Source organism: Hyperolius riggenbachi, chromosome 8 (assembly GCF_040937935.1).
Source record: "Hyperolius riggenbachi isolate aHypRig1 chromosome 8, aHypRig1.pri, whole genome shotgun sequence".
Classification (NCBI taxonomy): Eukaryota; Metazoa; Chordata; class Amphibia; order Anura; family Hyperoliidae; genus Hyperolius; species Hyperolius riggenbachi.
The window spans coordinates 52,853,819-52,878,368 of record NC_090653.1 but is presented as its reverse complement, the minus strand read 5'-3'; the positions used below and the strand labels follow the sequence as shown (position 1 = coordinate 52,878,368).

The 24,550-nt window shown below is 46.1% G+C and overlaps 1 protein-coding gene across 1 annotated transcript in view; it reads left to right on the top strand.

Moving 5' to 3' along the window:
• The window catches only part of LOC137528155 (neural proliferation differentiation and control protein 1-like), a 56,222-nt gene extending 36,179 nt beyond the window's left edge, over positions 1 to 20,043 (top strand). The window contains exons 5-10 of the mRNA XM_068249423.1: positions 4,474 to 4,668; positions 8,127 to 8,193; positions 13,985 to 14,054; positions 16,290 to 16,363; positions 17,722 to 17,812; positions 19,891 to 20,043. Coding sequence (XP_068105524.1) covers positions 4,474 to 4,668; positions 8,127 to 8,193; positions 13,985 to 14,054; positions 16,290 to 16,363; positions 17,722 to 17,812; positions 19,891 to 19,947 — 554 coding nt within the window. The 3' untranslated portion in view covers positions 19,948 to 20,043. The remainder of the gene's footprint in view (positions 1 to 4,473; positions 4,669 to 8,126; positions 8,194 to 13,984; positions 14,055 to 16,289; positions 16,364 to 17,721; positions 17,813 to 19,890) is intronic.
• Positions 20,044 to 24,550: the final 4,507 nt, after the last annotated feature.

Here is a 24,550-nt window from a genome sequence, read left to right as displayed (position 1 = left end):
CATTGTGGAAAACCTCGGGCTTGATTCACTAAGACAAATACCATGCTTTATAAGCGTTAAAACGCCTTATCAAAATTAACATGCCTTATCAGAGTACCATAGCGAGCGCTACAAACTTATGCCTGCTAATTGGGAATGACGAGAGCTCCACTCGTCCTGCCCTGAGCCCCTGTGGGTCCAATCACTTTAAAGGACATTATCCCTGCACTTTGATTAGCCTAATAGGCTGCCTGTCAAGTTTCCTGTTAAGTGATAGGCAGCCTATTGGGCCAATCAAAGTGCAGGGATAATGTCCTTTAAAGTGATTGGACCCGCAGGGGCTCAGGGCAGGATGAGTGGCGCTCTCGTCATTTCCAATTAGCAGGCATAAATTCGTAGTGCTCGCTATGCCACTCTGATAACAACAACAAATAACATTTGTAAAGCGTTTTTCTCCCGTGGGACTCAAAGCGCATAAGCATGGCTCCGACCATCGTGGTACAGAGGAAGAATTTTATAAATCTGGAAATGCCAGGCTAAACAGGTGGCTTTTCAGTCTGGATTTGAATAGCTCCAGGGATGGAGCTGTCTTTACTGGGTGTGGTAGGGAGTTCCAAAGAGTAGGGGCAGCATTACAGAAGGCTTTGTATCCAGATTTTTTGAGGTGCACTCTGGGAGTGACCAAGTTTATAGAACTTGCTGATCTGAGGTTGTGAGAGGTGTGGTGCAGCTTCAGCAAGTCTGCTCAATCACAAGAAAATGTATGCGTGCTCTACGCCAAGCTTAACCCTTTCAAGTCTAGCTGTGCAAATCTGGCTAAAATGGCTTATCATGAGACATGCTCATGCAGAAATGCATCTGCTTTCGCATGCCAAACTTTGCAGGGTCAAAAACCAATACCGCGAAGCGGTTGCCCTGCGGGAATTAGTTCATGCTATACAGCACTATCCAGGAGCGCCTCGGGGAGGCTTCCCATTGCCCCCATACAACCGGGGGGGCTGTGGGGCCCCAGGCTCTCTCACTGCCTAGGGACCACAGCAACACCCCGGAGGTGGAGGCTGGGTAGCGCAGACGACCCCCCCAAGCGTGGCCGGCGCCGGGGGGGGCCATCCGCACCCATCTCCCAAAAATTTAAAAACAGGCACTTACCTGAACGTCCATTGCGTTCTGCTGCTGCGCATCGACTCGGGGCACTGCATGGGAAAGGAGTGACGCATGGGTCACCCCGAGCTGTGGGGCTCAGGGCTGGCTCACACACATCACTCCAGAAGGGGGGAGGACCGGCACAGACAGCCCACTCATAGAGCAAACCATCCACCACCTGCCTCCAAAGGACAGAATGTTGGAGTGAGTATATGAGGTCTCCCACAGTGCATCACTACTGCATTGTGGAAAACCTCGGGCTTGATTCACTAAGACAAATACCATGCTTTATAAGCGTTAAAACGCCTTATCAAAATTAACATGCCTTATCAGAGTACCATAGCGAGCGCTACAAACTTATGCCTGCTAATTGGGAATGACGAGAGCTCCACTCGTCCTGCCCTGAGCCCCTGTGGGTCCAATCACTTTAAAGGACATTATCCCTGCACTTTGATTAGCCTAATAGGCTGCCTGTCAAGTTTCCTGTTAAGTGATAGGCAGCCTATTGGGCCAATCAAAGTGCAGGGATAATGTCCTTTAAAGTGATTGGACCCGCAGGGGCTCAGGGCAGGATGAGTGGCGCTCTCGTCATTTCCAATTAGCAGGCATAAATTCGTAGTGCTCGCTATGCCACTCTGATAACAACAACAAATAACATTTGTAAAGCGCTTTTCTCCCGTGGGACTCAAAGCGCATAAGCATGGCTCCGACCATCGTGGTACAGAGGAAGAATTTTATAAATCTGGAAATGCCAGGCTAAACAGGTGGCTTTTCAGTCTGGATTTGAATAGCTCCAGGGATGGAGCTGTCTTTACTGGGTGTGGTAGGGAGTTCCAAAGAGTAGGGGCAGCATTACAGAAGGCTTTGTATCCAGATTTTTTGAGGTGCACTCTGGGAGTGACCAAGTTTATAGAACTTGCTGATCTGAGGTTGTGAGAGGTGTGGTGCAGCTTCAGCAAGTCCTTCATGTATCCAGGGCCCAGATTGTGCAGGGATTTGAATGTCAGCAGTCCAATCTTGAAGAGTATTCTCCATTCTACTGGTAGCCAGTGCAGTGAGCGAAGGATCGGTGTAATGTGACAGTGGCGAGGCTGGTTTGTTAGCAATCTGGCAGCAGCATTCTGCACTAATTGCAGGCGACGCAGGTCTTTTTTGGGGAGGCCAGCATAAAGGGCATTGCAGTAGTCCAGCCGTGATGTGATGAAGGCGTGGACTAGGGTTTGAAGATCCTCTGGGGGAATCAGATGTTTAATCTTTGCAATGTTCTTCAGATGAAAGAAGGAAGATTTAACTACAGATGAAATTTGGTTTCTGAAACTCAATTCCCCATCGATTAGTACGCCAAGGCTGCGCACAAGGTTGGAGCTGTTTATGTCTGAATTCCCAATCCTGATTGGTGTTGCTTTAGGATAGAGCTGTTTTGATGGCGAGCACTGGCTTTGGACAAACAGGACCTCAGTTTTGTCAGCATTCAGTTTCAACCAGTTATCATTCATCCATGCCTGAAGCTCAGCTAAGCAAGAGTTTATTTTTGGGGTAGGGTCTGTTCCACCAGGTTTGAAGGACAGGTATAGCTGTGTGTCATCGGCGTAGCAGTGGTACGTCAGGCCATGTCGTTGGATAAGTGTACCGAGTGGCAACATGTAGATTGGAAACAGCAGAGGGGATAGGATTGATCCTTGTGGCACTCCGAATTGTAGAGGTGCAGGTTTGGACATTATAGGTCCTAGGGATACTCTCTGTGTTCTGTCAGTCAGGAATGATCTGAACCACTGGAGGACTGATCCACTGATGCCACAGTACTCCTGCAGTCTGTTAAGCAGGATTTCATGGTCAACTGTATCAAAAGCAGCTGAGAGATCCAACAGGATTAGGATGGAGCATTCCCCTCTGTCCCTTGCCATGAGCAGATCGTTGCAGACTTGGATGAGGGCTGTTTCACAGCTGTGGTGTTTCTTAAAGCCAGATTGTAGAGGGTCCAGGATGTTGTTTACTGACAGCCTGGTTTCAAGTTGCAGATAGACCGCCTTTTCAATAACTTTACCTAAGAAGGGGAGGTTGGAGACAGGTCTGTAGCTGCTCATAGCATCTGGATCCATGGAAGGTTTTTTAAGAAGGGGCTTGATGATTCCTTCTTTTAGAGAGGTAGGAAACCTCCCTGCTTGCAGAGAGCAATTTACTATTTTGTGAAATGCTGGACCAAGCAGGTCAGGGCATTTCAGCATATGTTTAGTTGGTCCAGGGTCCAGGTCGCAGTTTGTCTGGCGGAGACGACAGAGGATGTCTGAGATCTCTTCCTCACTAATACTTTTGAAATCAGTCCAGGGTGTTAGGTTGTTTTTGCAGCTATTTCCATTAGTTGCATGAGTCTTGGGTGCTGTGGACTGAATGAGAGACCGAATAGAAGATACTTTGTCAGCAAAGTAGCAGGCAAATTTCTCACATAGCTCCTTTGAGGGAGTTATAGTGGGTTTTAGACAGGATGGGTTACATAGTCTATCAACTGTGCGGAATAGTTGGGCTGGTCTGTTGGCGGCCTTTGCGATCTCCTGTGATAGGTAGGAGGATTTTTTCTTGGTGATCGCATTTTGGTAGCTTTCCCGGTGAGAGACAAGGGTGTGTTTATCTTTTGAATTCTGATAAGATGTGTTAACTCTGATAAAGCGTGTTAACTCTGATGAGGCATGTTAACTCTGATTGGGTGTGTTAACTCTGATAAGGCGTGCTATTTGTCTTACTGAATCAAGCCCCTTCTGTTTTGCATACCCTTTTAGTAAGGGGGCTTTTTGGTCCTTTGTAGCCCTTTACACACTCCTAGGAGTTTTGGTTCAACACGAGCTTGCTGGGTAATCTGTAACTGGATATTTCAGGTCCTACCCCATAGAGCCACATTAATCCATGCCATGCACCGATGAGGAACAAATAGTCTGTATGCATATTGGATTATTGACACATAGCGGAAAATACAATTGCATTTCTCAGTGCGAAACAGTCCTTACAGACTGAACTTAGATATTATATAAGCATGCAAGATGGCTGATTTCTGTATCCGCTGACTGTGAGCAAGTAGGGAATTGTTATTTGCATACAGATGACATTGCTTTGAGCCAGAGGCAAATAAGATAACTATATAGGTAATAAGGAGTTTGGAGATAAGTTTTTAATAAAGTTATGCAAGACTTTATCTAAGTAGTAAACTGTGAGAACCACCTCCATTATTCTATCATCCAGTTTCCATAAACCAGATACGATATGTGACCCATGCAGGTCTGTTACAAAATGTCTGATGTCGTCTGCAGGTCTACAGCAAAATGGTCATGCTTTAAATGTTCTTCTTTCTCAATTTCTTAGAAGCTTCCACCACCACTACAACAACTACTACCACCTCACCACCGGCCACCTCTCAGGGGCTCAAACCCCCAAATCTCCACAACGCCACAGCTTTAAGGAATCCTACACCACCCGTACCAACGTTCGCACCACAGCTGAAAGTGAAGAACATGGGCAGGAGGCGGAAATCCGAGATGAACCAGTCAATGTCTCTAGGTAATGGCTACAATTTTCTTCCGATATTTTCTGACACACAGATTTCTCGCATCTGGATCTGGGCAGCTGAGATGAAAGCAAGTCCAATCCTTAAAAAAATGAGAAAACTATGAAATTGGTGCAACTTAACTTACATTATTCACTGTTGGTTTAACAGAAATGAAACGATCAGTGGCTATATACTATGGAGGTGTCCGGTCCGACGAGATCAGGAATTCAGGATGGAACTGCTTGAGCATCATTGAGAGACAGTTATCTACTATTTACCACATCTAAAGCCCATCTGTAATAGAAAGGCTATTTAAACTAGCATCTTAGTGTGCAGCAATATAGAATGCAGGAGAAACAGATATTAATCAAAAGATTAATATCTGTTTCCAACATTCCCTTTCCACCCTTCTGCCAGGATGACCTCATCGTGGTGGAAGGGTTTAGTACAAAATCTTTTGCATGCAAACTATTTTGGAAGCAAACATCCTCCATTAGTGTTAGTTTGTAGCACCTGTTTCAGCTGTAATGAGCGCAGTTGTGCCTTTAACTGCTTCCCGTCCGTATAACGCAGGATGGCGGCGGGAGAGCGGCTCTCTCATGCCTCCTAGATGCCTATTGGCGTCATGTCGAGAGGCATGAGATTTGATAGGAATATACACAACAGGCTCCTGCGATCAGCGCTGGCAGGATGTTTTTTTAGTAATTACTTATTTAAATATTTGTCATCTTACGCAGCGCTGTACAGAGTATAGTCTTGTCACTTAACTGTTCCTCGGAGGGGCTGACAATCTAATCCCTACCATAGGCATATGTCTATGGACGTATAGTGTAGTGTATGTTGTCACACGCCCTCTAGTGGCCGGACCACACAATCCCTTCCAATCAGTTTCAGTACACAGCCCATGCAATCTGTGGTCGTAATCGGTGTGCAGAAACCACTGGAATTTTGGCAGCAGACAAACTAGAAGTGAATTACAGTAACACAAATTACACACTATTTCAGGGTATAACTGCCACCACTCCTACAGAAGGGTAGGAGACCTAGCTGCACTGATAATGATACCTGCAAATAAAACGGTTAAACACCTCCTATTTTATCTAGCTATTAACAGTAGTAGTGACTTACTTAGGGGAAGAAATAAATGGATACTTAAAGGGGAACTTCAGCCTAAACAAACATACTGTCATCAAGTTACATTAGTTATGTTAATTAGAATAGATAGGTAATATAATCTCTTACCCACCCTGTTTTAAAAGAACAGGCAAATGTTTGTGATTCATGGGGGCTGCCATCTTTGTCATCAGGGCAGCCATCTTTTTGGTTGAAAGGAGGTGACAAGGAGCAGGAGACACAGTTCCAACTGTCCTGTGCCCTGATTACCCCTCCCAGCTGCACACGCTAGGCTTCAAATGTCAAATTCAAAGTATTAAAAAAAAAAAATTGCACTAAAACAGCAGAACGAGAACAACAACATCAGAAATCCCATCATGCTTTGCACAGCACCAGGGGAAAAAAGCCCGGGCAGTTTTCTTCTGTGCAGCTAAAAATGAGGCTTGTATAAGAGAAACAAAGTTCTAATGCTGTGAAACTGTTAAAGAAACACCAAGCCTTTTCAGTGCTGCTGAGTCGATTTTTAGTCCGGAGGTTCACTTTAAGCTCAGGTGAAGTATGAAAATGTCCTTTCTGGGAAATCTGAGCACATGGAACAATCCTTTGATTCAGTTCAGACAAATGGCCGCCAGCCACGTGGCTGGCTGGCTTGCTCAGGTGATGGTACACAGGAGACAACTAAGGGAGGAGTTCTTTTGAATGACTCAAATTTTGGGTGGGTCTCAGGTTCAGCCCAGGGGCTGGGCAGGGGCAGTTACCCTCCTGGGTGGGACATTTCCCATCCACCAAATATGACATATTTCATAACTCAGCTTACGCTTCCCGCACACACATCACAATCACAGATTCATATTCCTCAGAATATGACAGTTCATATGACATCAAACTTGATTACCATATTATGTGTAGTTCCTGAGAGGTTTAATACTTTGTCGTGGCTTATCCCTGGCCCCCCAAGACTGGTATCAAAATGTCCATCAAAGCACCATGAATCAAATGATATAACCGGCCTGGGCACTGTATTCCTTAAACAGGTTAAAAATCATATACTTACAGGAAAATAGCAACACTTTGCCATTTGGGGCTTACTGCTGGGAAGCCTTCACACCTAGGTGTCCCTGGTCAATGAAGGAACTCCTTTTGAAGGAGTTAATTACACAAACAGGTCTTATCAGAGAGCCAACTTGCCTCATGAAGAGAAAGTTCTGCTAACAGGCTATGAAGAAAACAGAGACCCCCAAGCTGACTGCAAGGACCTAAACATAAGATTTTGATCTGGTACTTCAACGACATTTGGTACAGCGAACCGATTGCGTTCTCTTTTCTCACGGCTCTTCTGTGACATATGTATTGTAGTGTAGGGCCAAATTGGGGGGGAGGAGCTAAAAAATGTTTTGCAAAAATGTCATGTTTTTTATTACTAAAAAAAAAAAAAATTGCAGCAGCAATCAATTACCGCCAAAATAAAGCTCTATTTGTGAGAAGAAACGGAGGTAAAATTAATTTGGGTGCTAAGTTGTACGACCGAGCGATAAAGCTTTAAAGTTGTGAAGTGCCAAATTGTAAAAAATGGCCTGGTCACTAGGGGGGTATAAACCTCTGGTCCTCAAGAGGTTAAGAGGCTTTGCAGCCCTATGCAGCTATTGTCAGTCAGGTGCAGCTTGGTTTTAGATGCGCTGCCATTTCTTTCTACTTGTTTTCCTTTTCCAGACACAGGATATTGTAAGAATTTTGCTACTAGAATACACTTCCACCCAGTGGTTATAGCTGGTAATGCATAGATATACACACAATAGACTGTTGTTGCTAAATACACATTACATTAATCTGATATTGTATGGTGGGCTTTTAAGGCTGGTACACACTATGCAATTTTTGCTTCAGATCCTATTTCCAATCGAGAAAAAGATCAGATCAGGCAATAAATTGTACAGCCTACTGATTACCAGTGACTGATTGAAGCTCAAAATCGTCTTGATGGTAAGCAGATTGGGCATGCTGGAGAATATTGATCGAAATACTGGCTATCGTTCCGTATGTATGTTTTTGAGATCCATTTTCGATCGATATCCAATCTGAAAAATAATCAAAAATCTGATCTGTATTTGGAAAAGGCACTTTTGTGCGTATGCTAGCGCTCCCTTTTATAGTCAGTCGATGTCAGATCTGAGTATTGATTGCTCAAATAGGATCTGAAGTCAGAATTGCATGGTGTGTACCAGCCTTTAGACATTGTTCAGTATTCGAGCGCTGGTAAAACCTCTGTTAGATTAGAGTGAGAGTAGAGAGTAGATTCACAGTGTTACAAAATAACATTTGTGACTTGTAGTGTTTAATCTTCCTCAATGTCTTCCAGCCCTCACTGTGATCTGCAGTCTTACCGCTGTCTCGGGGATACTTGTGGCAGCTCTCTGCTGGTACAGGTAAGTGGCTTTGAAATGTTAAGAGCTTTGTTCACCACATTTATAGAAATGTTGATAAGATCCAAATGTCTTTTTTGTTAGAAATTCTCAGGCTGGTGTCACACTACAAATTGGCGTGAGCGTTGCACCGCCAAAAATAGTACATAGCAAAGAAATGAACAGCGTTACTTAATTTTTGGTCAGCTGCTCCCACTTAGCAGCCTTGCTTTTGGTGTATATGCAGAGCTTCTGTTTGGGTTCAAGGTGCGTTTGCGGTTTCTGGGGGGGCTCAGCGCACCTCTGATTGGAGGCTATTCGGAGGCGGCCTGGTGATGCGCTGATCCACCTTTTGCGCAATTTTCAATTTTACTTGGTAGCGCACCCAGGCTATGCATAGGTAGGATTTAGTTAGTGTTAGTTTCCCTCCCATAGGGGGATGACCTCTCCGCAGTGGGAGGGACGAGTACTTAAAGGGATACTGTAGGGGCGTCAGGGGAAAATGAGTTGAAGTTACCCAGGGCTTGTAATGGTCCCCCACAGACATCCTGTGCCCGCACAGCCACTCCCCAATGCTCCGGCCCCGCCTCTGGTTCACTTCTGGAGTTTCAGACTTTAAAGTCTGAAAACCACTGCGCCTGCGTTGCCGTATCCTCGCTCCCGCTGATGGCACCAGGAGCGCATGGCGCAGGCCCAGTTATGGTCTGAGCCTGCGCCATGCGCTCCTGGTGACATAAGGGGAAGCGAGGACACGGCAACGCAGGCACAGTGGTTTTCAGACTTTAAAGTCTGAAATTCCAGAAGTGAACCGGAGGCGGGGCCGGAGCATCGGTGAGTGGCTGCGTGGGCACAGGATGCTTGTGGGGGACGATTAGAAGCCCCGGTTAACTTCAACTCATTTTCCCCTGACCCCCCTACAGTATCCCTTTAACAAGTTGCATGCAAGCTGTTACAGGAAACCAACAACCTCCAGTGGTAGACAGGTTATGTGTATGCTAGCTGTGTATTTTATCCCACAAGTGGGGCTTGCACTCTCTTGCAGGTAGACACTTATCTGTTTTTAAGTAGCACTGTTCATTTCTTGCTATGTACTAATTTAATTCATTTTTGGTCAGCTGCTCCCACTTAGCAGCCTTGCTTTTGGTGTATATGCAGAGCTTCTGTTTGGGTTCGAGGTGCGTTTGCAGTTTCTGGGGGGCTCAGCGCACCTCTGATTGTAGGCCATTCAGAGGCGGCCTGGTGATGCGCTGATCCACCTTTTGCGCAATTTTCAACCGCCGAAGATAGGCCTTCAGGGAACACCACCTTAGTACACAGTGTTCCCTGTTTGGCATCCGTCCAAACAGGAAGTGACACGCACTTGCGGTCACTTCCTGTTTCAGGGATGCAGAAGTGCATGGAAAAATATGCTTCTGTGCATGTACCATGCAACGTCGCAATGCCAGCGTGCTTAAAGAACCCTGCGTCGCCATAGACTAACATGACTTCCGGGCCAACGCAGGTCCCCGCGGTAACGTAGGTATGAGTTAGTGTTAAATAGGGCACTTCTGGCGTAGCGTACCGCAACATGGGAAGTATGAACTTCCCCATAGACTTTCGTTAGGCTGCAGTAGCAATGCATCAATTTGACACACCGCGTCCCAGTGTGAAAGGGCCCTCAGGTAAATGCACCTATTTGACCAAGGATAAGAAACATTCGCATAGCACTATGATAGTGGTGAACCCCTGTGCAGTGAATTTTCCTCTATGCATGAGCACTTCCTTCCACTGGGCATGCAGGGGCCGTACTTGCGCATGTCCAGTGCGGTTGTGCTGGTTCATGGCTGTGCTCACAGCCATAAGTAACTTATTTGACCCACTGTCCAGTATGTATAGAGGGACCCAGTGCTGGGCCGGTGGTATGTAGAAGGACTGGTGAATACTCTTCAGAAGTCCGCCAGGAGAAAAGCACACTATAAATGTTATTTGTCTTGTCTAATTAATCCGTAATTGTTTTATATTTGCTCTGTATTGATTATTACAACTCTTTTGGACCTCCAGGACAATATTCTGCCCTATAAAGACATGAGCCATACATAAACAATATTGTGTAGTATTAGGTAGATCCCTCAGTATAAGTAGCAGGGATGTCAAAAGCAGAGTGTGATAGAGAACTTACTTACCTATTAGAGACAGGTTCTCTCTTCAGCAGCATCCAGCGTCCCTTCTTTATGACTTCATCAGTGTCACATGATGGGAGACGCTACTGGAGCCATGGAGACAGGATGCTAGACCGAGCTGCAGAGAGATCTTGTCGTAGAAAGCTGATTAAACTCTCTATCATGCTCCGCTCGTAACTCTGCTATCACTAAATGGCTACAGCCAGGAGGCACTCAGGGGGGCACAGTAATCAGCTGGCCTCATTGTGGTGCCGCCACTGCATACATATAATAGGTAAATGGAAGGAAACGTTGAGAATCCCCCATGAGGAGATGGACTGGTCCAAAAACTATTGGTAAAAAGTTTAGAGCCATCACATTAATACTGCCTACTGTATGTGACAGGCACATGGGGGGGGGGGGGGTCATTTATGGTGCATTTTACTCTGGGGCAAATGCACATCTTATTATATCTCCTAACTGTCCCTGTTTTGGAGGGACAGTCCCTCTTTGGGAGCCCTGTCCTTCCTTTAAATATATCAATTTAAAGGAAGTGAATAAAGTTTAGAGTCAAACTCATTTTTTAGTAGAGAAATGTATATATTTGCATAGAAAAAGGGACAAAGTCCTGAAAGAGTGACAAATGAGGAGGAAAGAGGGACACTCTTTCCTCCTCATTTGTCCCTCTTTCAGGGCTTTGTCCCTTTTTCTATGCAAATATATAAATTTCTATACTAAAAAATGAGTTTGACTCTAAACTTTATTCACTTCCTTTAAATTGATATATTACTCATTTTAAAATGTTAATATGAAGGAAAATGAACCAGGATAGTAAGGACCAGTGTGGTTTGAATTATAAAACCACTTATTTTTCTTATGAAATCTTTACAGTATGCGTGTGGGGACAGTATGTGTGACTAGGGGTGTGATGGGGGCGTGACCAGGGGTGTGGCAGGGGCATGGCTTAAGTGTCCCTCTTTCTCATCTCAAAAAGTTGGGAGGTATGATCTTATGTGTGTGCACATAGATATTATATGTTATAGTTTCTTTGATAGTGGTCATTTAAAGGGAGGTTCCAAAAAAACAAAACAAAGATCCACTTACCTGGGGCTTCCTCCAGCACGTGGCAGTCGTCCTGTGCCCTCGCTGCAGCTCGCCAGGTCGGGTTCCGGTTGGCATCTTCTGCTATCCACGGCGTGGGTCACGTGGTCCTGCCGACGTCATCGGGACGGTACTGCGCAGGCTCCAGCCCGTGGCAGCCATCCTGTGCCATCGCTGCAGCTCCAGAGGCGCGTAGTGCACAGGCACAGAACCGTTCTACCGCTGGCGGCTCCATTAGCTGAGCGACTTGGCTCGGGAGCCGTGCGCAACTCTGCATGCACAGCCCGTCCACCCGTCTCGGTCGTGCGCCCATCATTGTAAGCATTCGCGCATGCGTGTTTCATTCTTTCGAGAACCGCACATGCGCAGAATGCTCACGACAAGGGGCGCAAGCGAAACGGGCGTATGGGCTGTGCATGCGCAGTTGTGCATGACTCCCGGGCAAGACGCTCAGCTAATGGAACCACCAGCGGTAGGACGGAGGGAGCCCAGAGGACGCTGAGGGACCTCATGGACTACGAGGGGCTGGAGGAAGCACCAGGTAAGTTCAGTATGGTAATTTTGTGTTCAGGGTCATTTTAAGCCACCAGCAAGCAAGAAAGTACTCAGAATAATTTTGATAATACGTTATCACCTACTTTTTGGTACTTTTTCAATTGCAGAGTGCTGAAAAGTTATTTTAAACAGAAGATAAAAAATTAGGAGAAACTTAAACATAAAAAGCTTACTTAAAGTGAACCTCCGGACTAAAAATCTACTCAGCAGAACTGAAAAGGCTTGGTGTTTCTTTAAAAGTTTCACAGCATCAGAACTTTGTTTTTCTTACCAAAGCATCATTTTAGCTGCATTTCTAGCTAAGCTCCACCCATCGAAGAAAACTGCCCGGGCTTTTTTTCCCTGATGCTGTGCAAAGCATGATGGGATTTCCTATGTTGTTATTCACGTTGCCTAGCAACTGGGATGGGTGATCAGCACACAGGACAGTTGGAACTGTCTCATGCTCCCTGTCACCTCCTTTCAACCATAAAGATGGCTGCCCTCCTAAAATCAAACATTTGCCTGTTCTTTTAAAACAGGGTGGGTAAGAGATTATATTACCTATCTATTTTAATTAACATAACTAATGTAACTTAATGACAGTATGTTTGTTTAGGCTGAAGTTCCTCTTTAAATATAAAAAAGTAGACAGATGTCTTTTTTCAACCAAACCAAGTATGTAACTATGAATAGGGAGAATAGTGTGAACCTGCCCTAAGTGATACAAAATTTACAGTAATCAAGGTGAATGCTTTGAGAACTCATGGGTTTAATTTGGCCGCGTCAAGAAAAATCAGTTTCTAATCACTTATTTTTCTGTACAAGGTATGCAGAAAACCTTCCTGTGTCTGTCCTAATACAAACACGAAGTGGCCATAAAAGCTGATTTGCTTTTCACTTCACTGCGGGAGCTTTATTGATGAGATAATGGACATACTGTATGTGTATTCATATCCTGTCCCACTTGAAAATGTTTATGTGGTGCACAGCATACTTAAAGTGAACCTGAGATTAAATGTATTAAAAGAATGTACAAAGGAAACCTGAGATTAATTTTACTAAAACATTTATACTTATCTGGGGCTTTCTTCAGCCCCCTTTAGGTCGTTGGCTCACTCTCCATCCTACCAGGCCGCTCCGATCGTACGCTGGCCGGCCTGTCTCTTCCTCAAGTCGCCGCCCATCCTGCACTACTGCGCATGCGCAGCCTGGCCGCGTGCGCAGCCCCATTGCCTGGAGCGTTCTGCATAAGCACAGACAACGGGAGCATCAATGGGGTTGCGCATGCGCAGTAGTGCGGGACGGGCGGCGACTTGAGGAAGAGACGGGCCGGTGGAATGTCAGAAATTGCAGCCCGAATGCAGCCCTGCACGCAGAATGGGAAACGTCATCGCGTACTAGAGCATCGGGCTACACGTCTTCAGTACGCGACAATTAAAAGCGCAAGCCCGTTTCTATGCAGCTGAATGGTGTATAAACGTTCCGCCCACCACCGCTGACATTAGCATACTAACCTCCTACAGCCATCCCTGATATCCTCCGTATCATCCTATAGTATAGAAGGTAGATATAAAAAGTGTTTCAAAGACTTTTGATAATTAATTGGCATTGAATTAGAGAGGCAGTGGCGAGCAAGGGGTGGACTATGCGGCGAAGGGGTGGAATATAATGAGATAAACAGAGCAATATTAAAATACACAGATTCTTCACACTACACCGTAAGTGAATTGAAGTGCAGCGTTGGAGGATGACGTGGCACGCACGTCCCACAGCCGCATGCGCAGAACCCACAGAGCTGCAAAATCTGTGGGGCTGCAAACGCTGACACTACACCGGCCAGCGGACAATCAGAGAATCCCAGGAGAATGGCGAGGGAGCCAATGGCCTAAAGCCGGCTGAAAGGAGCCCCAGGTAAGTATAAATGCTTTAGTAAAATTCATTTCAGGTTTCTTAAGCAAAACAAACTTCATTGATTTCAGATGTATTTTCTGTATGAATGAACAGACTGCTGTAACTGTCCTACATTTATCCTTCTCTAGATTACAGAAAGAGGTGCGTCTGGCACAGGAGATGGCATACAAGGGCAGCCGTCATCAGCCCTGCCAGAGGGTAAGAAGCCATAGCGCTTGCCCTTGTCATATAGCATAGAGTGGCTGGGCATGCACCTTTTTGTAGGATAAACATTTAACAGTAAAGTAACATTTACATACTGTACTTACCTTTGGATAGTCCTGAGACTCCCCACCATCCTTGAGCCCAGCAATCCAGTACGGGGATCCTCTAAGCATATTGAACAAGGGCTGGTAGGATGTGCTCTCTCTCATGCGCGCTCCCATCCATGTACGACTGTGGCTGTACTGTCCATGTGCTAGTGTGGCTGTACTGTCCATGTGCGAGTGTGGCTGTACTGTCCATGTACGAGTGTGGCTGTACTGTCCATGTGCGAGTGTGGCTGTACTGTCCATGTGCGAGTGTGGCTGTACAGTCCATGTGCGAGTGTGGCTGTACTGTCCATGTAAAAGTGTGGCTGTACTGTCCATGTGCGAGTGTGGCTGTACTGTCCATGTGCGAGTGTGGCTGTACTGTCCATGTGCGAGTGTGACTGTACTGTTCATGTGCGAATGTGGCTGTACTGTCCATGTGCGAGTGTGGCTGTACTGTCCATGTGCGAGTGTGGCTGTACTGTCCATGTACAAGTGTGGCTGTACTGTCCATGTGCAAATGTGGCTGTACTGTCCATGTACAAGTGTGGCTGTACTGTCCATGTGCGAGTGTGGCTGTACTGTCCATGTGTGAGTGTGGCTGTACTGTCCATGTACGAGTGTAAAAGGGAAGTAACTGATTGGGACAATTTTGGCAGTGAAAGACACCCATCAGATTCAGCTTTTATTGAGGCACATACAGTACTTGTATTTACTCTATGCACTCTGAAGTTTATATATTCCACAGATAGAAAGTTTATGTTCTTAATTTCATGTGAGAGCACAGTAAATAACTTAAACAATCAATATTGCTTACTTGTAAAAATGTATTTTACCATGAAAGGGATACTTAAATGTAAAGGGAGGGGGGGGGGGGAGAAATCAGTTTAAAGAGGAACTCCAGTGAAAATAATGTAATAAAGAAGTGCTTCATTTTTACAATAATTATGTATAAATGATTTAGTCAGTGTTTGCCCATTGTAAAATCTTTCCTCTCCCTGATTTACATTCTGACATTTATTACATGGTGAAATTTTTACTGCTGGCAGGTGATGTCAGTGGAAGGAGATGCTGATTTTACAATGGGCACTTTTTTTTTAACTTACATTATTTTCACTGGAGTTCCTCTTTAACTGAGCTATGTTTACAATGTAACAGACCTGAGGTGAGGAAGGAGAAGAAAAAAACAGCACAACTATTGAGCAACCAGCGGCACCTTGTGGCAAGCTGGAAAAATAACACGCTTACTCTTACTGGTCTTGTTAAAATGATAAATGGGGGCTCAAACTCACTTTAAATGGAGAATCTGTAGAGCTGCCAAGAATCTGGCACGTGTACATCCACCCTAAAGTGTCAATGAGAGAAGCAGAGTCAGTATAGTCTGAGCACATCATCTGAGTGACAGAGGCAAATGAATCGAATCTTATTAGAGATAAATTTGTCTCTAGTCAGAGCTGCCCATATACTGCAGGCCGATTCCCGTCTGATTTTAGCATGAAATCTTTAAGGGAATCGGCTGAGCCCACTGCGTCCGACCCGCCACTGCCCACCAATGTATAAATATGCCCCCCCCCATGTGTGTGCAATTATACATTACCTGTCCTGTAGCAGTTTCTGCCTCTCTGCGTGGTGTCCGTCCATCTCTCCGGAGTCTATCCACCGCATACACGCTAGCGGCGCATAACGTCTGACGTCAGTCGCTATGCGCCGCTAGCATATATGAGTGTATGCGGCTGTTAGAACACGGAGAGATGGACGGACGCTACGTGGTAGATTGCTACAGGACAGGTAATATATAAATGCACACACAGTGGGGGGGGGGGGGGGCACATTTATACATTGTCGTTTCATTGCTCGTTCCGAAATCGGCCGCTGTACCACCGCACACCCGACCAACCAACTTTGGCCCAACATCTTGCAGCACGCACGATCGATAATGCAGCCAATTTTCATCCCAAATTTTGTTGCTTTGTTCGTTTGTGCATGCATGTAGCGGCACCAATGTTCATCCAATAATTTCGATAATAATCGATTGGATGGTCAATCGGCTGCCAAGTCACCTGATGTATGGCCACTTTTAGACTACACAGACTCCTCTCAATGTTTTCTTTTCTAATTATTCTATCGTTCTTCTCTTCTGCAGTCGGCTGCCCACATGTCTCAGTATATTCAGCAGCATTACAGTAGCCAGAAGAAGCAGTTCCAGGCACAGGAGAGGTGAGTGACGCACCTCTGATCATTTGTCTTAAATTCTTGAAGAACCCCAACCATATTTCAAGTCCCAGCAAACGAAGCAAAGAAAAACGGCGCCGCCATAGTCCATAATAGGAATTACAGCTATAGCGGTGATCAGACAGTAATTTGGACACCTTCAAAAGACAGAGCCCAGATTACTTTAACCACTTGAGGACCACAGTAGCAGCTTTAAGGCCAAGCTGCAGGGTCGCACAACACAGCACAGGAGTGATTCCCCCCTCCCCCTTTTCTCCCCACCAACAGAGTTCTCTGTTGGTGGGGTCTGATCGCCCCCCTTGTGTTTATTTATTTATTTTTATAAATATTTATGTTCATATTTTTTTTAATATTTTTTTTACTATTTCTGTCTTCTTTCCCCCAATCCCCTCCCTCCACCCCCCAGCCAATCACGCGATCGGCTGTCATAGGCTTCTGCCTATGAGAGCCGATCGCTCTCTTGACCCCCAGGGGGACAGCCACACGGCTGTCCCCTGTACAGTGCTGCTGCTGATCGCAGCATTGTACTGTGTAAATAGACGGCAATCACACCATCTAACAGTCTCCTGGGTGGCAAAAGCCGCTCGGACACTGAAGACAGGGCGGAGCTCTGCCCCCCGAGAAGGAGATGCACGCGCACCCTGTGCACGATCTCGTTCAGTAGCCGGCTCCAGGACCTGACGCCAATCAGCGTTAGGCGGTCCTGGGGCTGCCGCCGCGGCCACGCCCATTGGCGTGGAGCGGTCTTAAAGGATATGTCCAAGGTAACGTAAAAGCAAAAATCCACTTACCTGGGGCTTCGTCCAGCCCCTGGCAGCCATCCTGTGCCCTCGCTGCAGCTCCAGTGGCTCCCTGTCTCCTCTGGGACAGATGCCGACCTTGCCAGGTCAGCTCCTTCTGCACTCCAGCGCGCGTCTCACGTGGTCGCGCTGACGTCATCCGGACTGTACTGCACAGGCCCCTGGCAGCCATCCTGTGCCTTCTCTGCAGCTCCTGTGGCTCACAGTCTCCTCCGGTGCAGATGCTGCCCTCACCAGGTCGGCTTCCAGGTCGAATTCTTCTGCGTTCCAGCGTACGGCTCACGTGGTCGCGCTGACGACATCCTGACTGTACTGCGCAGGCGTTCTGTAGTTTAGTAGTATAAAGAAAAGCTGCTCTATCATTTGTCTATAGAAAGGAGCAGGAGCTGTGACAAAATCGCTGTTTATTATTGAATTCATGTATTTGCGGGCATTTTTATTGCATTACAGTGCTATTGCAGGTCTACAGGGAGGGGGAGACCATCTGTTTAATAAAAATGTATTTTAATAACAAAATAAATTCTAACAATATAATTTCATCAGCTCCGAGAAGAAGCCGTGTCATCAACTTTCCACAGACTCTGAGGCAGACACTGATGAATTTGCCATCTATGAGTGTCCTGGACTAGCCCCGGTAGGTATACACTTAGTGCTTCGGTTTCACACTAGGGCGATTAGTGGGTGATTCCTGCCAATCACCGAAGCGCTAGCGCTTTTTAAAGCGTTACCGCAATTATAACTATATGGCAGTGATCTCACTGCCGTGATTGCCGCCGCTCGCAAGCGTTTCACAATTAATGCAATCACAAAACGTGTTGCCTGCAGTGTTTTGCCGCGATTCTTGATCAGTAGCGGTACTGTGCATAAACAACTGATCGGGTTCGTCGGGAATCGCAATAGTCAGGAATCGCGAGTGTCTAGTGATTTTACCATGCTTATCGCTTTGCTACTTTCAAGTGTGAACCCACTAGGGTGTTTTTGGTAGCGTTTTGGGATCACCAACGAGCGCTGGCGATTCCCAAAACACGATTTGCCAATGAAAGTGAGGGGGGAACCCATTAGTGCGATTGCGATTAGGGGCAATTGCAGGATATGCAGCATTTTGAGCGCATTAGCGCTCAATGCAAATTATATAAATCGCTTATCGGGGGGCCAAGCGATCGCATTTAACATAAAAATTTAAATTCTTACCCGATGCCTTGATTTCCTTCTTCCGTCTGTAGCCCCGCCCACTAAGGGAAGAGGTCAAAGACGCTTCTCTGATTGGTCCTAGAGAAGCACCTATGATCTCTTCCTTTGGGGGCGGGGGTTCCGGACGGAAGAAGGACGCCGGGTCAGTATAATAAAGTTTTATTTAAAAAAAAGTCGGAAACGCAATCGCCCTAGGAATCGCCGCACACAGCACTGCTGCAATTTTAAAGAGCTCTAGTGGGTTTCAGGCCTAAAAAGTTTCCCCATCAGATGAGGCCTGCTTAGCTCTCCTCTTCATCTGGCAGACACATCCTCTTTTCATCCTGGACAGGCTGACATGTTCCTACACTCTTTAGGACCCTGGCAGCCCAGGCCACACCCCCTTTCTGCTGAATATAAGTAAGCCTGACAATTAGTGCTATAGTCCCTCCCCATAAGTCACTTCATGTAAGTAAACCAGAAAGTTATATACCTTCCATAATTTTCCTTCCCTGGAACAATGGCGTCATACTCATGGGTTTGGGGGCAGAGCCAATACCCATGAGTATGCTGCCATGTTTGGCCAGGAAATGGGCAATGCATCATGGAGTATCCTCCAGTATGGCAGGAGGTAAGGGGACCTGAAAAGAACCAACATTAGCTGCACGAGCATAGGTTCTTGCTCCTGTTTACCAATCATTTTATCCCTATGATTATTCCCAGGGTGTTTGGGTAGCGGAGGGAGCAGTGATAGATGTTACTAATAAACCTGGAGATCCACTTTACCTTCTGCCCACATTTATGTCTAAAGCATTTAACCTCTTGACGACCAGCTAACGCCGATTGGCATAAACTGGTCATCTGCGGGTTTCCATGGAAACGGGCGCTCGTTCGAGCGGCCTTTCCATGTCCGTTCACAGAGGGTGTCTCCGTGAACAGCCGGAGAGCCGCCGATCGCGGCTCGCCGGCAAAATGTAAACACGCGGGGAAGAAATCCCCGCTGTTTACATCATACGGCACTGCTGCGCAGCAGAGCCGTAAGGCAGATCGGCGATCCCCGGCCTCTGATTGGCCGGGGATCGCCGGCATATGATAGGCTGAAGCCTATCCTACAATGCGCAGGACGGATATCCGTCCTGCGCAGCCAATGGAGGGAGAGGGAGGGACGGGAAGGAAGAGAGCGCCAAAAACGCTGCGGAGGGGGGCTTTGAAGAGCCCCCCCGCAAAGCGCAGCAAGCCGGCGGCGATCAGATCCCCCCAGCAGGACATCCCCCTAGTGGGGAAAAAAGGGGGTAAGTCTGATCGCCCTGGCATAATCCTGATCTGTGCTGCGGGCTGGAGAGCCCACGCAGCACAGATCAGACAGATATCCACTGGTCGTCAAGTGGTTAAAACTGACCCATAAGGGGAGGCATGTGTGAGGCTCTCTACATAGCCAATAGAATTTTCAAATACTAAGGCTAAACAAATGTTTATAGTTCGTTACAGCCAACCTGTTACTCCCAAACCAATCACTAACCGAGGCTCCTTAATTTTCCACAGACTGGAGAGATGGAAGTCCACAACCCGCTGTTTGACCCCTCGAAGACCAAGCAGTGATGACTTGACAGTGTTCTGTATCTTATAATCTATATTTACATATATGGTTGTATATCTAAAAGTGTCCCGTCTGGTTGTTGTGCATTAAATTTTTCAGCTGGCATGCTGTTATATAGTAAGCACTGTGTTGTGAAAAGCTTATAAATGATCATAGCGGTCTTAGGCTAAGTTCACAGTGGGACGTTAAAGTCGCACGTTAAAACAGCATTTAACGCAGAATAACTCACTGCAACGAAAAATCAATGACCTGTTCACAGTGCACACGTTGCATTAGTGTCTAATGCTGCACGTTAAGTAAAAGTACTGCATGCAGTGCGTTATACACGTTATTAGCTGCGTTGGACTGTTTGCACATGCTCAGTAATGACTTGGAAGCATACTTTTCATTGCCTGTATTTTTTACTGTATCTGCTGTATGTGACGGTAACGCTGCGTTGCCACTTTTTGGGCGCGTTGCGTTGTAAGTTTGCGGTGCGACTTTAACATGGCATCAAAACGCAACGTCCCACTGTGAATCTAGCCTTAGGACCATGGCAAATGTGAAACAGTGACACATTGGTGTTGAAACGATGTCCAAGGGCCCATTCACAATGGCAATAGCAAAACTATTAGCATGGTAAAATCACTGTACACTTGCGATCCCTGAGCTACCACGGCAGTGAAATCACTACCATAAGGTATATATTGTGCTAGAGCTTCGACGATTAGCGGGAATCACCTGCCGTCCGTCCGAGTGAGAACTGGCTCTAAATGCAATCACATGTAGGGACTAGTGTAAGGCCGCATTCACATTATCTAGCACAGAGGGTCGTGCAATCAGAACGCAACACGCGTTTGCACGCTATCCCCCATTCACTACAGTGAATGGGTCAGCGCTGCGCTTGGTCACAAAATGCGTGCAGCAGTGCATGTAGTCTGAACATTGGAAAGTGCAGTCTGTACACTTCTGATGTTCTGGCTGATCGCACAGCATCCACGATACTTAAATGCGCACAGCAACGCTTACAGTGTGAACAAGGCCTTATTCTGTTGTGGGAACACAATCATTGTCTCAGTCAAATAAGATTACCAATATTCCGCTGTTTCAGGCTTGTGACACAATTTCCATCAGTGACTTTGGTGCATGTTTCAGGCGGAAATCGATTCAAAATCTGTGTGCAGTGTGTGTGTGTGTGTGTGTGTGTGGGGGGGGGGGGGCAACAGATCTCCCTCTGATCAGCTTTGATCAGACAGATCTATCTGGTGGCCATCTATAAATGTATGGCCATCTTCTCATCAGTAGGTAAGAGTTAACTCAGTCGACTCCTATTGTAGTTTAAACATGTCCCCCTCTTCCCTCCTTGGAACAAATGCAAGACCCAAAACTAAAATGTCCTGCACACCAAGGTGCTAATTTATTGGTGTAGATCAGATTTCACCTGAGGCACTCATGAAATAGACTTCCTGGTCAATTTGATTACTCCAAATTAATAAGATTTCATGCTAAGGCTCAGTTTACACTTGTGTTAAAAAACAGTCTGTTTGAGGAACGGATACCGTACCAACGGAACTTATGCGAACGGATCCAATTTTAACCAATTAAACCATTTGTACATTCCGCTGAAAGGACCACAAGTTTCCTGCAGCACCAATTTTTCCAGAACGCGGAGCTCAGCAGACCGGAAACGGAAGATTAAAGAAATCGTATAAATAAATGCCCCTGGAGGGTACTACACCTTAGGAGGGGGAAGCTTCTGGATCCTTTCGAGGCTTCCCCCGTCCTCCTCCATCCCACGGCGGTCTCTGTCTGCCCCTCAGAAGACACAGCCAACAATTTGTCAGGTTGTTGAATGTTTACCTTCCCCCAGCTCCAGCGGAGGCACTGTTGCAGCTCTCCGCTTGGAAATAGACAGAAATAGCCAATCCCAGTCGGGTCAGCTCTACTTGCGCCTGTGCCCAAGTCTCCTGCACCAATTCCTCTTGTACGCCCCCCAGGGGCGTTTTTTTCTTTAAAGAGAATCTGTATTGTTAAAATCGCACAAAAGTAAACATACCAGTGCGTTAGAGGACATCTATTACCCTCTGTCACAATTTCGCCGCTCCCCGCCGCATTAAAAGTGGTTAAAAACAGTTTTAAAAAGTTTGTTTATAAACAAACAAAATGGCCACCAAAACAGGAAGTAGGTTGATGTACAGTATGTCCACACATAGAAAATAAATCCATACACAAGCAGGCTGTATACACCCTTCCTTTTGAATCTCAAGAGATAATTTGTGTGTTTCTTTTCCCCTTCTGCTCTCATGCACTGAAGTTTCAGGCTGCTCTTTTCTTCCTGCAAACAGCTTTGCCCTTGTCGGAGTTTCCTCAGTATGTGAAAGCCCAGCCAGCTCAGAGGACACTTTATCCAGCTTGTAAAAGATAGGAGAGCAGAGAGAAGCTGCACTAATCTAAATATCACACATGCAGTGTGCAGAGAGGAGCCTGAAAGGGGGAGTTCATAGCAGAACCACAACACTGAAGAACTTGGCAGCCTTCCAGACACAGGCCGACAAGTCTGACAGGGGAAAGATACATTGATTTATTACAGAGACTGTGATAGCAGAAAGTGTTGTAGTAAGCCAGAACACATTAGAATAGCTTTTGGAACTTGTAGGATGATAAAAAACAGGATGCAATTTTTGTTACGGAGTCTCTTTAAGCACTGTGTTGGGGGCGAGGAGGGGGGACAACATGCTAACAGGGCCTAAACAGTGCACCTGAGCAGGCAGGTGGGAGAGGGAGGCTGCAGCAGCCGTGCGGGCAGGCAAAGGAGGGTTAAAACGTACTCAGGCTTGTCTTCAATTGCTGCCGGGCGGTTTCATTCAGGCTTCAGTCTACTTACACATAAATTGCATCCCACCTCACATCGTGTGACTAAAACACTCTTCCTCCTCCTGGGTTGAAGGAGGAAGCATAGGCTATCGTTCATAAAGCATTTCCGCATGCGGAAATGCTTAAAACAGCTGACTTTACCGACCACTCGGCAAAGGCAGCATTCATAAAACCTTTTTCCGCATGGAAAAATGACACTACCGAGCAGAGTGATAAATCACCGCCTTGTGCGGTGATTATCGGTACAAATGTAGCAAAATGTTCATTCATAAAAATCACCGCAAGCGGTGTGACGTCGGGAAGTTCCGCTCCCTCTGATGTGGCGATATCAATGTAAATGAATGGAGACACACAGACCTCCCAGGCAGCTGCAGCAGAGCGGAACAGGGAGAAATGTATCAACTCGGCAGCTTCCGTGTCTCCGCAAGCCTACCGCCAGCTTAGCTCGGGGAATCTCCGCACACGGATACATCTTTATGAATGCCCACCCAAAAGTCTAAAAATCCACCAGCTGTGTTTTCCCGCACTGATTCTCTTTACCGACAGCCTGTTCATGAATGATAGCCATAGTCACAATGTGAGACGCAATTGAGGCGGGAGAAGAAACCGCCCGGCAGCAATTGCAGACAGAAACCTGGGTAAGTTTTAACCCTCCCTCACCTGCCTCTGCTGCAACAAGAGTGGCAACAGACCCGATCAACTGGTGATCAGATCAGTTTTCACAGATCCATTTGCCAGTGTAACCAAGCCTTACGGATCCATTCAAGCAGAAACTGGATCCGCTTTACCAGATCGGTTTGGCTGAAAATGCCAATGTGAACAGAGCCTTAAGATAGTCAATGAGATACAAATAAGTCTTAGTTGATGCAGGATTATGCAAGTTCATGCAGCTTGAAAACAGGCCAATCTAATTCCACTTTTAAAAGATCCAATTAGATCATTTTCAAGCTGTATAAATTTGCATAATCCTGCATCATTTTAGGCCTCTTTTCCACGGACAGTTGATAGGCAGTGAACTCTCCCAACTGCTTGCTGCTGCCTGGCAACTGCTTGCTGAACACACAGGTTAAGGGCCTGTTTTCAGAGCGATTTCAGCACTGCTCCATGGAAAAGAGGCTTTAGATTTTATTTGCAGCTTATTAACCTTCCTGACTACAGAGTATTAGGGGTTCTCTTAAATGAGATAATGTAAATAATGACATTGAAGTTAACATCTTGATTACTTTTTAAAGCAACATTTCACTTTTGCAACAACAACAAAAATAAAAATCTTCAAAACCGAGGGGATATTTTTTTTTAATAACATTAAATTACATTATACAGCCAACAATAACATTTCCAAAACTGATCCCAAGCGCAAATTGCACTATTTTTCAAGCCTGGAATCTGCACTGTTTGTAATACAGCCTGCCCAGGTATTTTCACCTTCCTGATTGAGTAATTAGCTGCACAAGATACAACTGTACTTTTCACACCTCAACCAATGGAATGACTTGCTGTATACAGCTCTGACCCTCCCTCTTTGACAGTGGTGTTAGAATAAGCTGAATGTTCAGATGTACAAAAACAAGGAACACAAACAGAAGCTTCATTGTGCAGCGTGACAGTTACAGCTAAAGGCCCGCCTCTTCCTGTGGGTGGAGGAAGGATGCCAGCAGCAGCCATTCACGTCAGCAGTGCTGTGGAATCGGATGGAACAATGCGAGGCATTCTGTGCGTTACCAGACGACATGCATCGACAGTGGCAGTGAA